The sequence below is a fragment of the Cariama cristata genome, unplaced genomic scaffold, assembly GCF_000690535.1.
Source record: "Cariama cristata isolate BGI_N322 unplaced genomic scaffold, ASM69053v1 scaffold13874, whole genome shotgun sequence".
Classification (NCBI taxonomy): domain Eukaryota; kingdom Metazoa; phylum Chordata; class Aves; order Cariamiformes; family Cariamidae; genus Cariama; species Cariama cristata.
In genome coordinates, this window is record NW_009614774.1 from 15,993 (window position 1) to 32,612 (window position 16,620).

At 37.6% G+C, this 16,620-nt stretch overlaps 1 protein-coding gene across 1 annotated transcript in view; it reads left to right on the forward strand.

Moving 5' to 3' along the window:
- NUBPL (nucleotide binding protein-like) overlaps window positions 1–16,620 on the forward strand; it is a gene marked incomplete at its 3' end in the record, with an annotated part of 57,891 nt that overhangs the window by 11,914 nt on the left and 29,357 nt on the right. Inside the window, 2 exon segments of the mRNA XM_009699553.1 lie at window positions 1,854–1,893; window positions 1,984–2,074. Coding sequence (XP_009697855.1) covers window positions 1,854–1,893; window positions 1,984–2,074 — 131 coding nt within the window.

The following is a 16,620-nucleotide window of genomic DNA, read 5'->3' on the forward strand; positions in this document are numbered from 1 at the left end:
TTCTTTTGTTTTTTCTTAAAATCATTCCTATTTCATGGTAAAAATTAAGCAGACCTTGAATCTGCAGTGACATATGCTGTTGCAGATGCTTTTTTTCCCCATTTCTTTTTTTTAAAACCCTCTCTTAGGTAAATATGTAGTCATTTTTCTCAAGACTTCTAACAGTATTATAACTTGTGTTGGTACATATGTTGTTTACAAGGAGACCAAAGCAGTGCCTAGAGATGGCTCTAGGCTGAAGTTCAGATGTCATCAGCCTCTTCATAACAAAACTATCTTACTGCAGGGCGGAGAAGTAAGACTGTGATTCCGAGAAATGCAGTTAGACAGTATAATGCTGCCAAAGTAAGCCCTGACTAAACGCTGAGAAGAGCTGTGCCAGTAGAGAAGGGTTCTGTTACCCTGGTGCAGTGCATCAGTCCAAGCCCGTGTCTTTTCCAGTAGCAGTTCCATACTCATTCCTGAACACAATAGTCATGCAAGTGATTTGTTTAGTTTCCCATTTTGTTCGTTTTGTGAACTAAAACATCCAGTTTATTTTCAACCATATTTCTGCAAAATTACATGACTTGAATGCCCACTTACTTGGTTGCTTGAAAGCTTTCATCTGTAGAGTTTAGCTATTTAATTTACATGCTCTTGGGTGTTATTTTGTCTGAATTTGGAGTTCAGCTTTGAATGCACTGCATTGTATTCACATTGTTTTTATTGTACTATCTATATATATTTTACTTTGGGTGCATCAAAGGTTTCTGTCAAAATATGTGTTATATTATATTTTTCATTGCTTACAGTATTCTTTCTGTTTTCTGCTGGTTCATGCCTGTGCATGTTCTTAAACCAGCTAGACCAACTAAAATTCCTTTTGTTCTTTTGTATGTGTGTGCACCATTTTGAGATAAGGTGTGGATTTAGATGGCAGAGACTATAAAGAGAAGTTTTTGGCTTTTGCAAGGTTTTGGTTTAAGTGCACTCTTTTTTTTTTTTTTTTTCCTGTTTGCTTGCCTATTTTCCAGCAAACGATTACAGTATTTCCCCCCGCTTTTTCTTCTTGGCAGTGGAAAGCATAGCAATATGGAGCATGACAAAGACATTACTTCTGCAACGTTCAAACAAGTATCTTTTGTTCCTGCAGAAATTTTAGAAGTCCTGCAGACTTCTGCCAGTCTGAAGAAATCCAGAACTTCTTACCCAGAGCTGTTCGTAGCATGTAGTTTAGGAGTGGCTTTATTTGGTAACTTTGCTCGGGGGTTCCAAAGCAGACTTAATAGAAGGAGAAGAATTTGCCAAAACGCTGGTGTGTTAATGGGAATGATCCTCTGATTCATGAAATCAGTGAATAGCATAGTTTAAAAAAAAAATTTAAAGTCCCATCATGTTGTAGGACTTTGATTTTGTTCTGATATAAATGACTTAGCGTTTAGTGAAGTATTGCAGAAGTAGAAGGCTGCCTAGTAGGGGATTTATGCCTCACAGCATGGGGATTTCATACAAATAGATGAAGTCAGTTTCGACAGCACAAAGTGACACTGTGTTATGGGCAAATGAGTTGTTATTCTGGCAAAAGATGAATGGTATCAGTAAAGTGTAACAACCTAAGAAAAAGTGGGGCCAAGTTCGTGGGTAGAATGGATAAATGTATACATACATTGAAGGGATGAAGGGGAAAATAGACAAATGCTTTTAACAGAGAGGGAAAACTGCTTGTAAAAGGAAAAAAAATTGTGTAAGCTTATTTCTTTAAAAAACAAAGCCAAACGAAACCCAAACCCAATCCCGCCCCCCCCCCAGCCAAACAAAACCAAAAAACACCCCGAAAACCCAAAAAACAACCTTCTTTGCTTCTCTTTTAGAAAATCTAATGAGGCCACTTAAGAACTATGGCATCGCATGGTGAGCATATGTTTTTATTTAAATCGAGTTTCTTTACAGATGTACTTGGTGTTGTGCTGGAAAGCTTAAGTTTTTGCTTTCTCGTTTCAGCATGTCTATGGGTTTCTTGGTAGAAGAGACTGCCCCAGTTGTGTGGAGAGGACTCATGGTAATGTCAGCTGTAGAGAAATTGTTGAGACAGGTAAGGACTTAGGTACATATTTGTGCTTCAAACTAATCAGTTATTTTAAAATGCATTTAACTGATACACGAGTGTCCATGATATTTCATATGTTAGTGATGAGCATTTTTGTATCTTGGTTGTCTTAACTTCAGGTAAGAGGGAAAGTTGACACTTTTGCATTTACCTATCCCCTTCAAACAGACCTGTAGTTCCATGGATTTGATGAGTGAATCGCCCCAATTTGCGTTCCTTCTCATTCCTTTTTATGCTTCTTTATGCAATTGTTAAAAAAACCAAACCAAACAAACAAAAAAACCCAACAAAAACCATTGTGAAGTTGCTTAAGAATTTGAATGTGTAGGTATCTATGCATATCCTACAGCTGTATTCCCTTCTGTGCTTGTTAATTCACCAGCACTAAGAATTCTTGGATGGCATTTGACGTGTGACAGGTACATGAAAATCATTAGATATTATCTTTGTGTAATGCAGATAGATTGTTAGTTAATAAATTTCCTGGCATATGGAAGCGAGGTGGCTTTTTTATTTCTTGACAGTTGGTTTTTTTTTTTTTTTGTCTTATTGTGAATAGATCTATGAAGTGCTAATGAGACAAACAGCTGAAAAAATGTATTAAGGTTGCATGTTTAGACTCTGAAGTGACCCAGATTGTTCCTGGCTGACATCCATTCCAGGGATTTAATGTATACAGTTTGCAGATCACTAGGTTTCTGTATGTCTTCTGTAAATGCATCCAAATCTTGTGCTCCCTTAATGACTGAAAAGAAGTTTGTTTGTGGTTTTTTTTTTCCTCCAGCTTTTTTTCCATTTTCACTGAATTTTCGTCTAACACAGACTTGAGAATAGTGGCACTCATTGCCCTAGTCAGAAAAGCCATGTGTCTGCCAAAATTTCAGGAAGAACATCTTTTCCTAGATTTGTCTTTTGAAAATAAGGGGTATCCATGCCAATAGCTGTAGAAGGCTGTTCTGACCTCTCTGTGTGTTGCATTGCGTTGTCCAGGCTCACAGAGACTGGAGCCTAAAACCTTGAAGGTAGAGCTAAAGTTAGCACCTGCTATATTGGTGTACTGCACACGGGGAGACTGAAGACTGGCAGGTACTCCAGTGCCGTTACTTCAGTGAGTAGTATCCCCAGATGGGAAGCATGTGCCAGCATCCTTGTGGAGGGTGTGGATCATGCTGCGTAATGAGCTTGTTGCTCCCTAGCAACCGACAAAGCAGTTATATGCTGGCCGATCATGCTGTAGGAACGAGACAGACTCCATTAATGCTCAGGGTGTCAGTGATTTCCCTGATGGTGGAACCTCAGTTCTGAAAGAGGAAGGCTTTAGAGCTAAATTTCTTCTCTCCACAAGCATTTTGTTTATGCATCATGAGCAAGGTAGTCTTAAATCTGTGCTGGAAAAAGTTACGTCTCCTCCTTCGAAGAAAGAAGCTCACAGATCACAGGGAGAACCAGCAGGTTTTATCTCATGTACGGGTGGTTTTTTGAAAATAAGTAATAAATTTTCCAGACTGACACGTGCTATTTTGGTTTTGAAAACTGTGATTTCCCTTTGGACATAGTTACTAGTCATTCTCAAGAAGGGATTAACTGTAGAACCAATAGTGTTATAGCCTTGGACACCTAAACAAGAGAGAACCACAGCATGTGATGATGTTTTTAGAGATAGTATCATTCCGTTTTATATTAAAATAGTTTTGTGATATGTTGAGAAATAGTTTTGTGGTATGTTGAGAGCTTTGAAATTTTTCCTTGTTTTCTCTTTATCTATTCTGGTTGATCTTAGCTATTATCTTTTGTTTGACAGGATAAAGTTGCTTGCAACAGTAAAATACTTCTGCTTGTATTTAACTTTCTAAACCCATGTTCTTAAGAAATAGCTGCTTTACCTCTAGCTATATATAAACCATTTAAATTAGTTCCCTAATCTAGATTTATAGTGTAAGGAGATTGTGTGCATTCAGAGAAGATGCTAGAATATTAAGTTCTTAAAATAATTAAGTCAGCCAGATAGAAAACACAGAGGTTCCCAGACTTCTACATTAAAAACACTGATGGTATTTTATAGTGGTGTTTACTGTTAGATGGTGGAGGTTTGGTGGTTTTGTTTGTTTGTTTTAAGAGCATCAAGACTATGCATTCACTCTGTAAATAACTTAGGACACTTGTTTGTTTTTTGCATGTGAACAAATCTGTTTTCCAGAGTTTATCATGCTTCAGATACTCCAATAAAGCATTAAAGGGCCTAGTTTCCAAATTCATTAATGGGGACTTGTTAACTCATTAACTTGTTAACTCATAATTGGTCTGTGCCTGTAATGACTATTTAAATGCTTCACTTACATATGCAACTTATTTAAATTTCTGGAATTCTTACTTTCAAAAAGACATTTGTTAAATATGTACGTTATGTGCCGCCTTACATACTTGCTGCATGTAACCTCACTCTTTGTAATACATGTTTATTTGTCCTTCTCTGGCTTTACTTCTTTGATGGATGAATGGCTTTTCAGTGCAGTCCAGAGTCCAACCTCATTTTTGTCCCTTTTCACTTCTACTTGCATATACCAGGATGTACATCACTTTTCAGATAAAACACCACCTTTTAAAATTCAGGCTCTCCTGTTGCCACATGTCTAGTCTGAGAAGCTACCTTTGTTCTTGTGTGTTGTATGGTGTCAGACTGAGAGGTAACAGGCAATAATATTGAAGAGCAAAATTAGTGCTTGATGTTTTTCTGGTACTCCATATCTGACGAACAAGGACGGCTTTCTGGAACACATCGTATCATTTTCTTTTAAACAGTTTGAAGGAAATGTGCCTTATAATACAAAATAGTTAACAGTTTAGTATACTGTATTACATACATTACATATATATATGTATGTGTATCAAATCAGTATATAAATGAAAATATATAGCGTATTGATTCTATAATGTGTCCTGCTTTTAATCAAAGTATTGCTCAATAGATAAGAAGGAAAGGGATGATAAGTTATTGAAAGAACAAGGAATAGGTAAGGAAATAGTTTTTCGCCTGTTGTGAAAGTGAATGGCAAACAGTAATGGAACATTTGATTCTATATAAACATATTCATTACTCTTTCAGTTAAATATATCTCTAGTTTACATGCCTTGAAATTATCTGAAGTTTTGTTGTGGCTGAGATGTGACTTCTTTGTTCACGTAATTAGATGTACAGTAGGCCTGTTAATGCTGCAGGGTGATCTTCTTCTCTTACCTGGGGTTTGACTCTTCCCATTTCCCTGCCACAGTTATCTTCATGTAAAAATTCTTTCAGTTCTGTTAACACTTCCTTTGGATCTTGCTTGCCTTTAGATGAGATAAGAGAGAGGCTTTTTTTGTTTACTTGAGTTTTTTAAAAGATAGTTCTTTTCTCTGAAGATATCATTAAAGCCCAGGTAAGGAAGTTTTGATAGTTCTCCAGTGTCATCTGTAGCACTAGGCTTTTTCTATTCAGTTTTCACTTAACATACACTTCAGAAGCTGCCTACTCTCTTGTATAGTCCTATTCAGCACTTGTTCCTTTACTTTGTGTGTGTCTTGACTCAGTGCTATGGTACTTGGTTCAGATTCAACAAGCTACCTCAAAATACATCATCTTGGTGTATTTGTGGTGGGAGTGACTTCTGATTAACCTTTAGGCTAAGTACAGTAAAGATCATTTTTTTGAGAGTTACTTGGAGCCTGTGCTTGAACAGTGGTATGTCTGAAAAGCTTTGTTGAAGTAAGTATCAAGCAGATAGCTAAGAACCGTAGAAATATAAAGTTTATTTAAAAAAATAAAGGCAAGCAAAACTTGTTTGCTGGTTTAAACTGCTTTTTGCAACAAGGATTTTAGATGGTCATCACCACCATCCCATACAGTCTGTATGGTAAGTTTTCTAGTGCCATTCTCATTTCTATCTGAGGATATCTTAACAGTTCAGTGGCAAAGGAGCAGTTAGAAGGGTGCAGGCAGAATCCTGACCTAATCCAGGAGCATCATGACTGGCTGCTGTACGTCCTGGAGTATATTGTGGCAATTGTTGTGCCAAAAGTTTGGGGAGGAGGAAGTGGCACTGTATTGGCTGCCAGTTTAATAGCTGCTGTAGTCATAGTAGTAATACAAATGGAGGATGTTTCTTGTTTAGGCAGTAATCAGTAAAACTTTTAATATCAAGGGTAGTAAATGTTGATTTTTCTGCTCTTGAACTCTCTATCTTATTCTACATGTGTTATCAAGTTGAAATACCAGCAGAGAAAGAAAAAAATTCAATATGCAGCAGACAAGTCAGCTTTTCTATTAAAAAAAAAAAGGGACTGCAGGTAAAATACAAGTGCATATTTCAGCACGTAGTGTTCTCCTTGTATCTTAGATACAAGTGTCATATCAATAGATAAAGGTATATCATTATTAGAAGCAAGTGTTAGCTACACAACATGGATAATAGATGTCAGCAATTCTGTTAAGTGCAAACAGTCCCCTTGGAACTAGCCCAAAAATCTGCTGTCTTTTCAAGGCAGAGATCTCTGATTGATTAACATCCTTAACAGGATTTCTTACCCTGACATGACATTTTAACCTCTGTATTTGCTGGTTAGTCACATCTTACATGGCAAGACTCTTGTGTTTCTTCCTTATTGTGCTCCTCTAGAGTATCAAGAACATTGTGTGCATTGGCAGCATCCTTGGTGTAATATGGCTATAAAGTAGAGCCTGAGCGCTGTTAAGTGTATTGTGAGCTCTAAAGGTTCCTTAGATGTACCTGGTAAGGATGAACACATTTTCCCAGAAAGATGAAGCTTTTTCTGGCGTGGCTCAATTCTAATGGGTCCCTAAAATACTCTTTTATCTTATTATCTAATTGTAATTCCTCTATCTCTTTCTTGCTGCTTCTTTTAGTACCACTTTAGTTCCTCTGTTTTATAAAAGGTATGTATTGGAAGAAAGTTAAAATAAAACAAAGTTTCACTGGGAAGGATATAATTGGAAAGGAAGGAATATGGGGAAGTTAGCAGAAAGCAAATTATATAAAACTTCCAATGCCAAGCAGTTGCACGTGAGCAAAAGGAAATGGGGCCTTGCACTTTGAAGCATGGACAGGCTTTATCCCCTGTAGATTCATGTTGAAAACCCTAAATTCAGCAGAGAAATTATCAAAATTATTTTATTAGCTTCACCCAAAGCTGAATAGGGCTGTAGTCTGAAGGTCCAGTCTTGTCCTTCAAAAAACTTTAACTCAGTTTATGCGATTATTACAGTTGTACGTAATTTTGAAAGTTTGTCTGGAGATGGAGATTTTTTGTGCTACTTTCCTTCTGAAGCTGTCCTCTGCCAAGAGGAGAACTGATGTGAAATCAGCACTTACCAGAGGTTATGGTGGTAGTATTTATATTGTAGAGTGTGCACATGTGAGTATACATGTATGTACTCAAACCTTTTTTGTAGCGTAATTCTCTGATGCTTAGTTATCATACATAAGTAGTTGTAGAGTATCGTATGTTATTGCTAATAGGAAGGATGCAGGCAGATGGATACATTGTCTTTGAAATACTGAGCAGTCTGTGGGTTGTGAGATCTGGGATATTTCAAGGACCTCTGTGAAAAAACTGCCATAAAGACAACAGTGGAGTGAATGGAACAGTAAAAATTTATGTTTAAAGATTTGGAATTAGATTAACTTGGAAACAGTAGTTGTATTTAATTCTTGGACAGCAAAGACTATGGAGGCTGTATTGTTGTGGGGTTTTGATTGTTGCCTGAAGTGGCCTGTCTTTATAGAGGAGATGATAGATGTTCAATACTATTTTTGTTTGACATACATTAGTTAGTAAATTATTATGTGTAGTTGCTACTGTTTGAGAAGTGTGTACATAGTTATTGGTATTCTCCCTTCCACCATTTAAAACAGAGAGGTTGCATATGTGGATTTGGGACAATTTTTCTTTGAATGTGGCTTATTTTAGGTATACGTTAATGCTGCGCTTGGGAAGATGAGAAAAATAGATAAGGTATTGAGAGCAAATGTATTTATACCTGGTAAAATAACTACCATGCTGCCATTGACTGTTTTACTGTGCATGTTCTATGCAGCAGAATGTTCTGTATATGGTGTCTGTAGACATCAGTCCAATCTCATTTATCATGTGTGTTTATAACATGCTGTGTTAAATCTCATAAATTCTTCAGCATATAAATTTTCACAGTTTTGTACCACCTTGTTTGCCTGTGTGTATAAATAGATTTCTTGCAAACAGAACAATGGAGAAACTAGGGGAAACAATTCCAAATTAGGAGGAATGATGTGTATTTGATTCGGAAGCAATACATGAGAAGAATATTGTCAGCAAGGTAGTTAGGTACTACATGCTGAGCCATCTGCCCGATTGATTAGTGTCGTTTACTAAGAGTTGTCCTTCGGCTTCTGTTTGTGCCCACATACTGCCGTACATTTTTGGGACCATGGAAGTTTCATTCTGTGTTTATGTAGTGTTCAGCACTGTAGTGAGTTGTCACTTCTTGAGAGATGCAGAGAAATACAGAGACTAGTATTTAAAACTTCCAAGTAAATCTAAACATCTCCCTTTGATACTTTTTCATATTTATGAAATATTCAGGTTCCCAAAGTAGGTGTGTGTGTCAATGATGTGAAATCTGTGAAGAATGCCTAAGATCAATATAAATATATCACTAGCATTCACCACAACTGACATTAATCAGAACTTTAATGTGTTTTGCACATTCGTGCACAATTGCTTAACTTCTGATGGTACATGCTACCTTGTATATATATTCTCCAGCAAAGAGCTGTCAAGGTGATGAGGCATGTAATAAGCGAAGAGACTTTGGGAGTTTTTTGTTTTGTTTTGAGAAGGTTAAAGGGAGATAAGAACCACTGTCTTCAGCTACCTAATGGATATATACAGAGAAGATGAAGGTAGATGCTGCCTGGTTGTGCGCAGTGGTAGCACAGGAGGTGATGAATGCAAGTTGCAAGAAGTGTGACAGGGTGGGGAGGTTTGTTTTTTTACAGTGAAAGCAATCACACACCAGAAAAGGTTGCCCGGAGAGATTCTAGAATCTCTCTTTTGGAAGATATTCAGATCTCAGCTGGGCAAGACTGAGTAACTTGCTTTAAGTGGGTCCTGCTTTGAGCAGCAAGGTGGACCAGGCAGATAACCTCCTGAGATCGCTTCAAACCTAAGTTCTTCTGTGTATCTGGGATTAGTTCTAAAATTGGCATTCTACTGCCTATTTGACTATCCGTATATAACTCCATTAAAGCCTACAGCTCAAAGAGGAGAAAATGGTTCTGCCTTTCACAGAGATCACTGGTTAGAGCACTCAATCAAAACCTAAACTGAAATGCAGGTGTCTCTCTAATGTGAGTGCCCTAATCACTAAGCTAGACAGTCATGCTAACTCATCTCTCTTGCTCAAATGAATATACAATTAAGTCTTGCAATCAAATGAGCAACTTTCAACATAATGACTGAGAGCATCCTTTCCTCAGTAGCATTTCCAGTCATTTGGCCAGTCTCTCTAGACTTTAGAGATGCTGATCAGATCCCTGTAGGCAGAGACATAAAAGTCAAACCCAAATAAGCCTTATCTCTTGAATGAACATTCTTAATATCAACTATGAAGTAAAAGAGAAATATATATATATTTTTCCTATCAAACCTAATGTTTTGATAGAAGTAGCTTCGTCTAGGAGAGGTTTGAAAATGGGGATTCTAGGCTTGTGTGCATTGATGTGCTCTCAGGCATCTTAGAATTGAGTAGGAATGCCATAAAGAAGGTTGTGCTGGAGACTTCTGGCTATTTTTTGCTTTAGCTTTAGTAGTTTACTGCCTAGGATGCAGACCTCTCTAAAACTCAACCTAAGGCGTCTGGCCTCCTCTGTAGTGCATGGAGAACCATAGGTTGATTTTTTGTTTGTTTGTTTGCTTTTTTAAAAATCTTGCTATTGGTGTTGGCCTTGAGTATTTTACAGTCTAAACATAAATTTACTTGGGATGGTGGGAATACATCACTTGTCATTCCCAGTGGTACTGAGGGGTTACTTTCCCTTCCTGGATTTACCTTCAGACTCTTTGGCACTGTCTTAGGAGAATGGGTGTAAGCTTTGGATTTTAAGGGTAGCAAAAACTTCCCATTCTTCAGATCCATGACTTGAGCAAATTGGCGTAACGTTCCAATTTTGCTGTGTTTCATCACTTGCATGGTAAACGTCTTTGGGGGCTTGCTTAAAGATTAAGTTATTATCAGTGTGGGCAAAAACCTGTGTCTCATCAGTATAAAATTAGTGAGAGAGTGTATTGGTGGATGAGAGGGAGCACTGAAATGGGATTTAGCAGAGAATGACACATATTGGGTCAGGAGGAAGACGACAATAACAAGTTGATGGCTCTGATTTTTTTTTTGCAGCTATATTTTGAATGAATTGAAAGGGTCCCCAGAATAGTAATAGTGAGTCAATGATGAAAATGATTCTTATTGTAAATCTAAAGAGCAAGTGAAGAAAAAGCACTGCAGTGAAGCCAGAAGATTTTTTTTTTTGAGCATGCATTTTATTTTTAACAGTTTAGTTTAGGCAGGGCACTATATCAAGAAATTACCATTGAAGGCATTTAAATTGCATTATGGCAGTAAATTTTCAAGACGGGAAAAGAGTGAGATGCTGCAATGGGAAATTGTAGCAAAGGTGATCAGAAACATGAATAGCTCTTGGTATTTTTTTCCAAACTTTTATCATCTTTTTGCCTTTTAATATACAGTTAAGAGTCTGTGCACACTTGTCTGTTTATCAACAGAGTAGATGTACCTAAGGTGTATACACTAAATGCAGATTAATACTGTTTATTAGTATTGTTTCTATATTTTATGTTTTGGCAACATCTTCCGTTTGAGAATCTTCGCTAATTTCAAAATTGACTTGTGTTTCACAATATTCCTGTATTTATCTAATCTTCAAGTAATTGAGGAATTGAGGCAGATAGTAGCAGTATATTTACAGTTTACATTTCATAGAGCTAAACAAAGCTGTGCTTATATTATAAACTACAAAGATGTGTTTATACTTTGCAGTGCATAATTCTCAAACACAGTAGTTTCACCAGGTGTCACTACAGTGAAAAATTTGCCAGCATTTCAGCAATTACAAAAGCATTTTTTCTGGTTTATTTTTCTGTTTTGAGTTATCTTAGCCTGAGGTGGGCATAGAGATTGCTAGTTCAGGCCAAAGTCTGCTACTTTACAGTTCAGGGGAAAAAGAAAGATGAGACATCACTGTTCTTCAGAACAGTAAAAGCAGTTGCATCTTTAGGGAGTTGGGATGCTTTTCTATTTTTATTTTTGTGATCCAAGGTATGAAAATGAGAAGATCCAGACATTTCATCCCTACACAGGTCATTGATATTATGTATTTGCTCTATTTAGAAAGGTCAAGATCTGCTATTGAGATATTTTGAAAAGAGGAACAACACTCAGTATTAAATAGTGGCCAAACTTTGCAGTGCTAAGAGAGTGCACTTTGATATGCTAGTAAGACTGCATCTACAGCTGGCAAACAGTAAACAATAACTCTGAATGCTTGTGAGATTTTTTTCTTAAATCTTTGATAAGCTTTTATTTAAAGCAAGGAAGGTCAATTGGCATCGCTCATGTTATCAATGAAATTAAGGTAACTGTTTCAAGGGCAAGATAAGCAGATGACCCACTCATACCTTATCAAAGAATTTGTTTAAAAAAGTGCTTATACTGCGCTTTTTTTTTTTTCTCCTAAGACTAAGGGATGAATAAACTAATTTCTTCTCATCCACAGCCCCACTTAAATCAATGGAAATCTTGACACAAATTTCTACCCAATGCTTTAGTTGTGATGTTGATGTTTAGAAAAGCCTGTTACAGGAGTTTGTGTAATCATCATTAATTTGCTTAAATGCTAATAATCACTTTGAAAGGCCTTGTCTGTTCAGAGAGAACTACCTTAACCAGTCCCAATCAGGATGTACATATTTAAAGGAAATGATTGTACTTCTGGAGATTAGAAGCTAAACATAGATTCAGAGATGTACTGTAGCCAAAAGTGTGGGAGATGACAGAAAGCCCTTCTACCCCCCAGGTTAACACCCTGTGGAGTCAGAGTGTTCCTTCCATCACCCTTTGACCCAAGTGCTCCTATGTGTTTTGGGATGGGTATGATTGAAGGAATATGGGCTTGATTATTTCTTTTTATTTCCAACTGGAGCTACAAAACCTGTTCTGTTGCCTTTTTTCCCTTAATGAAGGTAGCAGGATCTATATAGATCCCTGTGGCTTTATTGGCTCATGTTAGCAGCTGATATGAAAAGGGATTATAGTCTCTGAAAGGAATTGACAAGCATAGAAAGAAGTGTTAGGAAAGCCAGAAGACAGAAACATTAGCCAACAACTTACTGCTGAACTGGAAGCATTTGCAGTAAATGTATTTTAACTGTCTTAAAAAAAAAAAAAAAGAGGAAAAAAAAAGCCTAACAACATAGTGAGAATGTATTTACAGCAAACATTTCTTGGCCTGATTCCTCAGCTGTCATGGTTATGACTGTGCAGCTACTGCTGCTGTGGGAACAGACTGTGAGAATGTTTTCTTTGCTCTGCTTCCAGCAGTGTCATCTCTCGCACAGATTACACAGGTATGCCTGTGTCTGCCGTCCTTTGCATGAAACAAAACAAGCACAAAACATGCAACTGTTTTCCTGCATTTGTTGACTACACAGGAAGAAATGGCAGAGCGCTTGTGGTGTCTCAGAATGGCTGCACTGGGGCTTGAACAGATTTCCCCACCCCCACCCCACCCCTCGTGCCCCTTGAGCTTTTAAAGGAAACTGTTTTGAGGTTGAAGGTTTTTCTGCAATAAAGTTCAGAACTCTGTGCCTAAATGGCATCCAGCTTCATTCTTGGAAAGAGGTGGTGATTTAAGCATGTTCTTGCTAAACAGGAATACTGGTAGTAGAGGAACTAGGAAAAGAGAAGATGCTATTTGTTTTCTTTTCTAAATGAAGCTTCCGTTATTTATGTGAGACTTGTCAAAACCCAGCAGACACCTAATGCCACTCTTCTACTTTCTCTTCTACTCCACTAATAAGGGTGTCTGTTCTTTCTTTCTAGCTGCTGTAGGTTAGATGCAAAAAGGGCCATGGGTATTGCTGTGCCGAACATTGCAGTGCCTAAGAGGTACATGCCCTGCCTGCAGGAATGGAAAGTCAAACCAAAGCCTAGGCTGGAGCAACTGCCTACCTGGGATGGTGGGAATACGCCACTTGTCATTCCTAGTAGTACTGAGGGGTTACTTTCCCATCCTGGATTTATCTTCGGACTCTTTGGCAGTGCCTTCGCAGAATAGGTGCAGTATCTTAGAGTGCTGAAGTTTAGAGCTTGGTGGGGAATAAGTGGAAATTAATGATGTAAGTCAAAGTTGGTAGGTTTACCAGCTGGAAGAGAACAAATCTGGAGATGCTGAGCAAGAGGGCTCTTAGGAAAAGCCTATGAGATATGTCTCACTTTCTGTCTCTGTCCTGGATTACAGCACCTAACACAGAGATTTAAAGCCAAAATTGGGTATCTTCTGTTAGGTGCCAAGAGCTTTCTTTCAGTTTAACTTGACAAGCTTATTCTGTGTTCATAGTAACAGCCTGGGAAGTTTCCATAACCATTCAGCCAGCACATGGGAGCTGCAAGTTCAGTTACTTTCTCAGTTTAGCATTTAATTCTGTATTTCCAGCTACCCAGGAGAGTGCCCTGAAATCACATATGGCAGTCAAAACCTTCTTCTCTGCAGTTACGGATGCAAGATTCCTAGGGCCAAGACTAGACCTGTGAAGGGGGGAGTATGACCAGTGCTATGCAGGAAATTCAATTAATCCAAAGTTTCAGCTTTCCAGGTGAATACCTCAGCCACTGGCCTTGTATAGGGTCCAGGTTGCTTCTATGGCTTTTGCATTCTTGGTTGTACAGTGGCCCAGATAAATGCCACCTGCCTGAGAAACTGAAACTCACGTCTTCCAGTTCATAGATAGAGTCTCTCGTATGTCTAATTATGATATCAAACAGCTGTAATTATAACAGCAGAACCTTTTTGTTTTGTGTTGGTTTTTTTTTTGGGGGGGAGGGGTGTTGTTGTGTGGGTTGTTTTTTTTTTTTTTAATGGCCGCAAATGCCCAGCTTTGTGTTGGATTCAGTGTTATCACTGACCGGTGCATTTAGAGCATGCCTGATACATTGGGCTTGTAAGACTTGCTCCTTTCTCACAAATGTGTGTGTAATTAATGGATCCCAAATGGGCTTCTGGTTGAAACTTGGTGCTCAATGGAGATACTGGTATTTCCCTTCCTGAGTAGTCAAGATCCTTGGGAGAATTTTTAGCGTTGCTGCTGAATGCGTAGGTGGAGCTCACCAAAGCTGCTTTTTCATGTGTGGTTTTTTTCGGCATTTCTTTTTCATCTTTTTGATCAAAACAAAAGTGGAACTTCCCCACCCATGAACATTGATACATTGTTTAGCATTAGATGCTAATTTTACTTATTAAATAAACTGTGAATATAACTATATAAACAGCTTTGTAAACTTAATATTGAATTAGTATATGTTAAACTGATTGCCCTGAGTTTTTTGGTTTTGTTGTTTTGTTTTGGTTTTTTTTTTAATAATCTAACTTGCATTCTGACTGTTGGAAGCTAACAGGCTGATCTTTCACTCACACCATCCTCCCATATCTCTTTTGCTCCCAGAAGATAACTGCAGCTATCCAAGAATAGCAGCGGGTTTTGTACCAGTATTCTTTGTAGAAAGTGTTTATTTCTCACATACCAAGTGATTGACACAAACATAAAGTAATTGTGCTTAAGGTACCAGAGATTAGTGTCTGTTCTCCCACCTTGCCGACCAACAACAACAACAAAGAAACCCCCCCACTTTTCTGTACTATTTATGAAGCTGCGGTAGATGTTTCTCCTCTTAAAGTGTTTTGCTCTATCAACAGTGTCTTTTAAAAGAAGGAGTATCTTCTCTTAGCAGAATGATGCCTTTGGAATAGAGCTCTTTTGTTATGCAACTGAAGTGGGTGCCCATTTAAGTACTTTTTGTTCTAGATGTAAGGAGTTTTTTCTGTATAAAAAACATAAAGTAAGAATTGGAGCTAAATAAAAATCTGGGAAGCAAATCAAAATAGGAAGAGTGTCTCTTGCTTGGCAGTAATCACTGAATGTCCCTGAAACTCATGATATCAGCACCTTCAGCAAATTATTTTAATTAGGTTTAGAATACAAGTAACACTTTTAATTTATTGTTGCAGTTTCATAACTGAGGGCACCAGTGAATGCAAAAGCATCGTTCTGTGGGCACAGCAATTACTTTGGCGATCTATATGTGATGCTTTCACAGATTATCTGTTGTCTAATTAATAGTTAATGCTTTTAGCTACTCTAGGAATAAGACATTCAGCACATCTTTAAATTGTGGGAATGTTATGTGTGCAACTGCAAAATGTTGCAAAACTGCATTTGTTTTCATTTTTACATCTTGTGTCTTTAATGCACTTTCTGTGTTCCATTCTTTGTAAGGACAACCGATACGCAGTTGTTCTTGCTCCTTTCTGACCTAAAGGCAGTTCTTTTAACAAAGAATATATACCAACTTCACTGTCAAAGTCCCATGGTCAAGAATCCCAGCACATCAGTGATCTGCTCTGCTTACTCTCACACGTGCTCTTGCTTACGTTCTTTTTTTCACATGCCTCTTGAATCTTCCCGTGGAATCGAAACGTTCTATATTTTGTGCAGCATTGTTGCGGCTTCTTGTTGGGAGTTATTGATTGTTGTGCTCCGAGGTAATTCAAGCAGTCTCTCCAATGCTGGTTTCATTAGCAAGGGTAGACTATTTTGAATTCTGTGACTGGGGAGGATATGCTTGTGAATTTTAAGTATGGAAAGTCGGGAAGATGTATTTTTGTCCATATTTGTGAAAAACAGGTTATTTAAAAAAATAAAATAACATTTTATTATTGAAAATTAATGTTTCACCTCAAGGCTGCTCACTCTGAGAACTGGTGACATCTCACCAGGCAAAAAAACAAGTCCTATATTGAGATTTACTGTCTTTTGGCCTCAGTTCAGTGGCCTACATCTAATTGATTCTATTCCAATTTTTATATTGCACAATTTATGGTAATATTGGAGGGTTTTCTTCAGCAGCATTTTAAGTGACCTGAGTAACATCTATCATGTTATTTTCTTCTGTAATCCTTTTTCTGAAGGCCTTAGACTGGCCTCTGTAGAAGTTCCTTTTCTGTACAAAACAGCATTACACATTGTACTTGAGAAATAGAATTTTCTGACCTTTTAATCTAAAGATTTTTAGTTTAGTGCTAATTTAAAATCAGTGTCTTGATGATTGGCATAAAATGGTGTCTATATTAGTCTGTTGGTACCCCAATAAGGAACTTACTGATTTTCTTACTGTACCAGAATATGAACTGAAGCTTAAGGAAGTTAAA